The 8,390-nt window shown below is 33.9% G+C and overlaps 3 protein-coding genes across 3 annotated transcripts; 1 reads left to right on the top strand and 2 right to left on the bottom strand.

The window, feature by feature from the left end:
- Positions 1-1,239: 1,239 nt before the first annotated feature.
- Positions 1,240-3,162, top strand: RO3G_17407 (uncharacterized protein; the record flags this gene model as incomplete). Its single annotated transcript, XM_067671991.1, has 5 exons — positions 1,240-1,292; positions 1,430-1,863; positions 2,028-2,579; positions 2,756-2,913; positions 3,076-3,162. The coding sequence occupies 5 exons, from the start codon at positions 1,240-1,242 to the stop codon at positions 3,160-3,162; spliced, it is 1,284 nt and encodes a 427-aa protein (XP_067528092.1).
- Positions 3,163-3,625: 463 nt separating this feature from the next.
- RO3G_17406 (uncharacterized protein) lies at positions 3,626-4,068 on the bottom strand (the record flags this gene model as incomplete). Its single annotated transcript, XM_067671990.1, has 2 exons — positions 3,626-3,999; positions 4,059-4,068. The coding sequence occupies 2 exons, from the start codon at positions 4,066-4,068 to the stop codon at positions 3,626-3,628; spliced, it is 384 nt and encodes a 127-aa protein (XP_067528091.1).
- Positions 4,069-5,724: 1,656 nt separating this feature from the next.
- RO3G_17405 (uncharacterized protein) lies at positions 5,725-8,379 on the bottom strand (the record flags this gene model as incomplete). The annotated part of the gene is made up of 1 exon (XM_067671989.1): positions 5,725-8,379. The coding sequence occupies one exon, from the start codon at positions 8,377-8,379 to the stop codon at positions 5,725-5,727; it is 2,655 nt and encodes an 884-aa protein (XP_067528090.1).
- Between the last annotated feature and the right edge of the window lie 11 nt (positions 8,380-8,390).

The following is an 8,390-nucleotide window of genomic DNA, read 5'->3' as shown; positions in this document are numbered from 1 at the left end:
AATAACAATAATAATCACGGACAAAGATAGTCTCGTTGAGGATTACCCCACAATTTAGCATGAAAATGATCTACCAAATTTTTTAGGCATTTCATACTCATACCAATTCACTCTTATGCCGAATCAACAAGGTGTTGTTGAATCTGGTGGAGGATAATGTTAAGGATACATTAGATTATAGTCACTTTATTTTAGTAAAAGGAATCGGATATGATCCTGAATAATATGCTGACATAACTTGGAATCATTTATAACATTATTGTGTTATCTCGTAAGAATAAAAAAGACTATAAAATTCAACGAGACTGAAAAAAGTTATATCTTTATTTAATATTATAATGTCTGGTATTTATACTATTTTCATGGAGGTTTAATTAAATCCTTTTCAAGATACTTTAATTAATTATAACTGTAGATCTAGTGTCAATAAGTTTTAATGTGAAGATCTGTTCCTGGTTATGCGAGTGGACTGTTTTATAATTATTTCTTCAGTAGATCTGATCTTTCATTTATGTTGCATTGCATCAGGAGTTATATTAAAAGCTTGCATTGAGTTAAAGGAGTGGAATTAGTTATGACCGAATAATAGAGAAAAGACTGTAATAAATCTTTGTAAAGCATTCATTACTCTGATTTCTTATAAATTGAATATGAATCATGTTTAAAGTATGTTGGGATACGACATCCAGACTCAAAATCTAGCTTCCTACAGTGCCTTCTGACTGACAGTTTGCTAATACTGTATCCTAAGGACCTCAAAAAGAGCTGAGCATCAGAAGCTGTGCGTAAAGGTCCTTGTCGAAACTTTAGGCGGATGATTGCATTAGTTATTTTGCTGACTACGACCGGTCGACTACCACGGTCACAAGCCTTGATGTTCTTTTCTTCCTTTCTTATCCTGTTGATTGTCCATTTGGAGATTCTTGCTACTCTAAAAAGATCCGCTGCCATACGAACTAAGTGTATTCGAAATCTCAGAGCTTCGCTTTTACAATTGCTTATTTTCTTAAGCATATAAGGCAAGTACTCTGTTATAGTGAATAGGGTAAAAACAAAAGGGGGAATTCAATGGGAAATACAAAATAAGCATGGGTTTATGTATTTTTCAAGAGCTACTAAAGCTCACTAATATACTGTAAAATCTGAAAGCAAACGGGAGAGATATGAGGAAAATTGAAAGAAGGCTAGACAAGTACTATATTTTTGGCGAAAATTGAAATATTCAAAAAATCACTAAAAATGACCTTATGCCTGAGGGATGCCCGACACAGTTCCCGTTTACATATCATAATGTATATTTTAGACTGCCTTTCAGATGGTATATGCCACAAAAGTCGCAGACATATGGCGGAGATGCAATACTGATTTTCATTTTTGTGCACCAGTTTTGTCCGCTACTGTACAATGAAGAAATCACACATCCAAATAGATATTTGCCTAACTGTCACAACCTTGAAATTATTGATGGTCAAGAACACCAGATCCAATACATTCCAGTCAGTGACTCATATATGAATGGAAGACGTGATTCGCAAAATTCATCTTATATGTGGACAATGAATCAACCTCAATTATCTACCATGGACGTCGGGAGAAAATTCGAAAATACTCAATATCATTCAAGTCATAATACACAGCATCATAATAATGGATTGCCTCAACAAAACAATCAGTCAGATATACTTAACCTGATACAGCAGACCATAAGAAATGAATTGAATACACAGCAATCAACTGGTAGATCTTATAACAAAACCTACCGCAGCAACAATAATGGAAACTATAGCAACGGAAATTATAAAGGAAACTTTAATTATCACAATAATGGAAACTATAATAGCGGAAATTATAATAATGGACATGGTAATAATGGAAATAGTGGATATACTAACAATAGGAACTATGGATATAATAATAGGAATGGTCCATATAACAACAATAATGGGCGTTACAGCAATAATACCGATAATGGAAATTACAATAGTAATAACAATGATAGGAGAAAGGACACACCGACTGAACATCAGTACTATCCATCAGGAGACGTACGTCAAACACAACCTTCAAAAAACTAAATGGGTCGATTGCTTTCAATAGCGAAAACAATGGTCAATCGAACACCCAATATAACCAAAAATCCATTAACCAACAACAACAACACCTCAATGCTATATTAACTCAAAGCGAAGACAGACATAGTAGACAAAAAGATCTATATGCTGCTATAAGACCTGAAAGACCTCCCGAAGTTACTCCAGGAATACCATATACTAAAGGCAGATTAGCAACGCAAGATAAGCAGAAAAAGCCAGCTGTCACTACTAGAAGAATCACTACAAAAAAGCATCTTGAAGAAATACGCCCTGAGAATTCATCAGTTAATGATACTGCAGTACGAATGGAGACAGACTTACCAATGGAAAAAGTACAAACAAAAACACCAAGAAAGAATCCCAGACGAGAACCTCCTGTTATATCATATGATATTGTAAAAGACGTACTCGATCAACCAGCAAATATATCTGTAAGAGATTTAATCACAACTACACCAAGACTTCGAAAAGACCTCATTGGAGCATGTAGACCAAAGAGAAAATCTCCAAACAAAAAGGGACCTCAAGAAACCATGGCCTTAATCGAAGATGAAGATATAAATACTACAGCCGCATATACAAAAATAATCATTGGAAACCAACGCATAAAGACATTAGTTGATTGTGGAGCAGCAAAACTTGTATTTCAAAATCTTTGGCAGATGCTCTGAAATTGGATATCGATGCTGCATCAGAAAGCGTCTTTACCTTAGGAAATGGAACTAAACAACCTGCATTGGGAATGATTTATGATGTACCAATAGAAGCCAGTGAAGATTTAGTCATACCATGTACCGTAGAAGTACTGCCTGTTTTAATCGTAAGATTAAATAAAAAATTAAACAAAAAAACAATAGCAGCAATATAAAATTAAAATCCTTCTTTATTGCAGATTTCTTTATATTGCAAAAGAGCCCCGTTTAATGGATAAAAAGTTGGCATCTATTTATATTCTTTGTGAGCGTAGATATAAAAGATATAGACTCGGCAACGATGTCGTGCTGAAGAACCAATGATTAAGCTAAAGCTTGTCGATGTTCTAATATATGCATCTGAAGTTGAACAATAGAAATAATAACCAGTCAATTAACTTTGATCTAATTACTTTTGGGGTTGACAATTGATTAGACTCGCTAGGATGACAAATACTGATCGTATTGTTCTAAATTTGGAAAAGTGTGGAATTGTTCAATCATAGTTTAATCTTTGTGTATCGTTATTATTTTAATACAACTGATATCTTATAGAAAATAACTATGTTTACAACACTGCCTACATGTCCATCTCATTTTATTATTGGAAATACAGTGGGTGGACTAATTGTCCCAGTGTTTCAACATTTTTTACTTTCGACTCCATAACTCGACCAATTCTTAGGCTATGCGGGTAGTTCTATAATCGTTAGAAAGGCCGCAGTCCGTACTACATTATACCAAAAACTCAGAGTTCGGAGATTACGCAGTCTGAGTTAATCAGCGATAGAAAAAAAACACAGCACTGGGACAATTTTTCCGTTTGAGCATAAATTTTATTTAATAGCGGGTATGTCCCCCTTTAGCTTTAATAACTGCTTTGCAACGGTCAGGCATGCTATCTATATATCGTCTACACTCATCCACTGTAAAAGTATTCCATTCTTTTTCAATTCTTTCCCATAACTCATGTACACCTTTAGCCTTAGTGTCATATACACTCAGCTTGAGTTTAAGGTGATGCCATACGCGTTCAATAGGGTTTAAATCGGGACTTTGGGCTGGCCAGCTATAGATATGCTCACTGTTGAAGTTATTATCCACAAACCATTGCTTAGCAAGCTTCGAAGTGTGCTTAGGATCCTTATCTTGTTGAAAATAGATATCCTCAGGATTGTATCCATAGTACTTTAAGCTGTCCATAAGGGTAGTTTCTAAGATATTTACATAATCTACAGCTTTCATAGTCCCATCATGTATCCAACAAGCATACCCAGGTCCATCGTAAGTGATACAACCCCATACCATGACACTTCCTTTGCCACCTTTTACTGTAAGATCTAAGTGATGAGGCTGCAATGTGTTTAGGATAGGGGGGTTTTAGGTAAAAGCAGTATAACAACAAAGATAAAGAAATACTGTTAGAACTTGGTATCTCTTTATTAAGTTAAGATAACTAAGATTGAATATGATAAATTCTACATGTAAAAAGTGAGAGTATTTATAGACATGATACGGATAAAGAATTAGGACAGATTTATGATCAATTCGACAGAATAGATGATTACTATTTCTAATTATTAGTTTAGCCTGTTCCTAGCTTGTATTGTCAATTATGCTATTGGGATGGTTTCAGATAACTCTGGATGTAGGACTATTTAGGAGACGGTACGGATGAATATAAAATCCTCTAGTTCCGTGATTGGATATTATGGCTAATAATAATATCTCAGTTAGGATAAATGTTTGCGTGACTTAATGATGATCCGGTAAGTAATTGTCATTCCTTATTCAACATGCTCATATCATCAATAAACTATTTTACAACCACGTCATATATTTGACTATGTGAAGTTAATATGAATAAAGCTTAATATAAAAATCTAATCAAAGTCTTTTATTGATCTGTGTTGGGAATAATGTTATAAATGATTCCAAGTTATGTCAGCATATTATTTAGGATCATATGAGATTCCTTTTACTAAAATAAAGTGACTATAATCTTATGTATCCTTAACACAATGCATCGTCTGGTCGACTCCAGTAATATTTGCAACCGTCTGATCCAAAAACATTGACTTTAGTCTCATCACTAAACACCATACGCCTCCAATCATCGGTTGTCCAGTCTTTGTGAGCCATAGCCCATGCTAAACGTCGTTCCTTGTGATGCTTACTAAGCAGAGGCTTCTTGGCTTTAATTTTAGCTCTGAAGTTCATACTTTTAAGAAGTTTTAAGACCCCAGAATAACCAATAGTATACCCCAAACCATTCAGATATTGATGTACTGCTTTCGCTGTCTTGAATTCACCCTTTATTACTTGTCTACGGATGTATGACTTGGTAGTTTTGTTGTATAATGGTTTAAATAATAAAGGAAAAGGTAAAAACAAAGATCAAGAAACAGTTTGGGTACTTTTTGAGACTGATCTTTATTTCAGTTTAAGTTAAAGTAAAAATTATTCTAATTGAAGGTAGGTATTTATATCTTATTGAGTGAGTGGCTTGATATCTTCTATTGTTATCGTTCTTCTAATATTCAGGTACTTTAGCAAGTGTTATCTATAATTATGATTATGAAAACTTTTCATTTGTTCTTTTGTATGTCTGTCATAGATTATCTTTTATTCTGGGAATTCCTCACTGAATTGAATAACGTTATTTTACGCGTTATTTCAATTATGTGAAAGATTAGCAATATTCCTGACATTGGATTGGATTTGGTTATTTTAGTTGATACTTCTTCTTATCAAAGAACTCTCATGAATACAATACATATTCTAAAAGAACATGTTTAATTGGAATTGATTGTATGATCTTATTTAAATAAACTTGTATTTTATTTTATTTTAATTATGATCTTGTATTAAGACTTATATTTATTAATGTCAACTACAATCAGTTACTGTTCTACAACATAATCCCCTCCCAGGTATGATTAATACCGTTTAGATCTTTTACGTCTACCTTGGCTCTTATTCTTCTCATCAATTGTTGTGGAAGAGTAGCTGGTTCCTTTTAAGTCTATTGATATTTTACGTTTACTTGACTGAGGATTAGATTCCTTATTTGTATTGTTTGATTTTTCTTTTTTATCAAGAATTTTATATTTCGTTTTGATGTCTTCAGGTACAATACCAATTCTTTGCCAATATTCAGTTATGAATTTAAGGTCTGCAAAGTGAGATGCAGGTTCCCAGGTATCTTCACTCTCATCATAACCTTTCCATCTACACTTATAAATATATTTTCCTTTAACTTTTTTATGTGCTAAGATGGCTTCAACTTGATAGAATTTATTTGAGGATATTACTTCATCCTGTGATATCATCTTGAGTGCGGATGGTGGGTAGTTTTTAGGTAATAAATCTCCTTTTTCATCTTCAAGCACATATGATCCACCTTGGGTGATCCTTTTAACTTTATAAGGTCCCTCATATGGAGCATCAAGCTTATTTGTTTTATAATTTACTGTTACCATTACATAACTATTTTCGGGGATTGATACAAGTTTATGTGACGCATCAAATTTTTCCTTTTGTTTGTTTGTTATTATTTTTGTTCTTTCGTATATAGCAGGAAATACAATTTCTGTCATCTTTTTTATATTTTTTAAAAGTTCTGTATTTAATTCTTCCTTAGTTGCTTCATTTTTTTCCTGACTGAAATCTTCAAAGTCATTTGGATTACGACCGAACATTAAAGTGAAGGGTGGCGTCTTAGTACGTTCATTATATTTACTATTTAGGTAGAGTTGTGTAGAAGGAACATATAAATCCCAGTCTGCTTTAGCACCTTCGACTTGTTTCTTTATGGCTTTTACAGCACTTTGTACCCAACGTTCACTTACACCATTAGCTCTGGGATGGTAACTAGATATAAGTCTATGATCATAACCAGCATTTTCAGCGAGTAATTGCATAAGCTCATTTACAAATTCACCACCATTATCAGATTGGAGTACACGAGGAAAACCATAATTAGAGAATACATCGATTAATGTCTTTACAATCGTCATAGACTGTTTATCAGGGATAGGTTTCAATATGCAGTAACGAGTAGCAATGTCAACCATAATCAGTAAGTAATTGTTGCCATTCAAGGAAGTTTTCATGGGACCAGCTAAGTCGATACCCCAACTATCACCAGGTAATGTGGCTGTTATAGGTCTTAAAGGGTTATAACCTTTTTTGATTATGTTAAATTGTTGACAGGGTACACAACTTTTTACTAATTCTACTGCTTCTTCTTTTAGATTATTCCAGTAGATACCTTTACGTTTTAAAGCATGATAGATTGCATCAGAACCAAAATGTCCTTTTAGATGCTCTTTAAGAAGAAGTTCTTTACGTTCTTCTGAATCCGCTGGTGTTATGTATTCACCGTCATTAATACTAGGTAATTTTATAGCTGTTCTGTTAAGCAGACGAGCATTATCCCCTCCCAGTTCATTGACAGGATTCTCAATTTCATAGAGACGAGAAAGTGTATCAGGTAAGATGTTATCTATTCCTGGCAGATGAACGACGTTAAAATCATACTTTAATAAAGTATCCAGCCAATTTATCAGCATTACGTTTGCTATTTTTTGCGTGTGAAGATAGGTTAATGCTTTATGATCCGTATATAGAGTGAAGTGATTACCCCAGAGATATTTATGGAACTTTTTTAATGCATAGACTACTGCCAATAATTCACGCTTAGTAGCTGAATAGTTGCGTTCACTTTTAGAGAGACTTTTCGCCATCATGGAAATATATTTCATTTTTCCATCAATCACTTGATATAGAACGACACCCACACCAACGTTAGAAGCATCAGTGGCAACACAGAAAGGTCGATTTAAATCGGGATAGGCTAAAATGGTTCCTTCCAAAAGTACCTTTTTAAGATTATCAAAGCATGTTTGATGTTTACTGTTCCATATTTTTTCAAGTGATTTTTCATTCCTCAATGCATCTAGCGGAGCCAAGAGTGTGGACGCTTTAGGGATAAGAGGTCGGAAGTAATTTATGAGACCACAATATCTCATGATATCCTTTCCTGTTTTAGGTACAGGGAAATCTTGTACATTAGCAACTTTACGAACGTCAAGAGATACACCTTTAGGCGATATTCTAAAACCAAGTAAATTAATCTTATTTTGAAAGAATTTACATTTATCAGGATTTAATTTGAGATTTACTTTGGTCAGCTTATTTATTACTGCTTTTAAATGTAGTTTATGTTCTTCAATTGAAGTAGATGCGACTATTATATCATCGATAAAGCATCTAGCAAAAGGCATATTCTCAAGTACTATACTCATTGTTCTTTGCATCACACTAGATATGTGTTTCAAACCAAATGGAGTACCAATTGGCACGTATTGTACATTATTCCATGAGAAAGCTAATTTATGAGCATGATCCTCTCGCAGCCTTAAAGAGTTAAATGCGGATTTAAGATCCAGAGTTGAATATACTGAAGCTCCTTTTAGTTCTTCAAAGAGTTCAGATATTTTTGGTAAAGGCATTCGGTCAATAGAAGATAAAAGAGCATTAATATGTCTAGAGTCATGGCATACACGGTAACCAGTTTTCTTCCCTGGCATTGAATCCCCCG

The sequence above is a fragment of the Rhizopus delemar genome, genomic scaffold (assembly GCF_000149305.1).
Source record: "Rhizopus delemar RA 99-880 supercont3.57 genomic scaffold, whole genome shotgun sequence".
Lineage (NCBI taxonomy): Eukaryota > Fungi > Mucoromycota > Mucoromycetes > Mucorales > Rhizopodaceae > Rhizopus > Rhizopus delemar.
The sequence above is the reverse complement of the archived record's forward strand: the minus strand, read 5'-3'. Positions and strand labels throughout refer to the sequence as shown.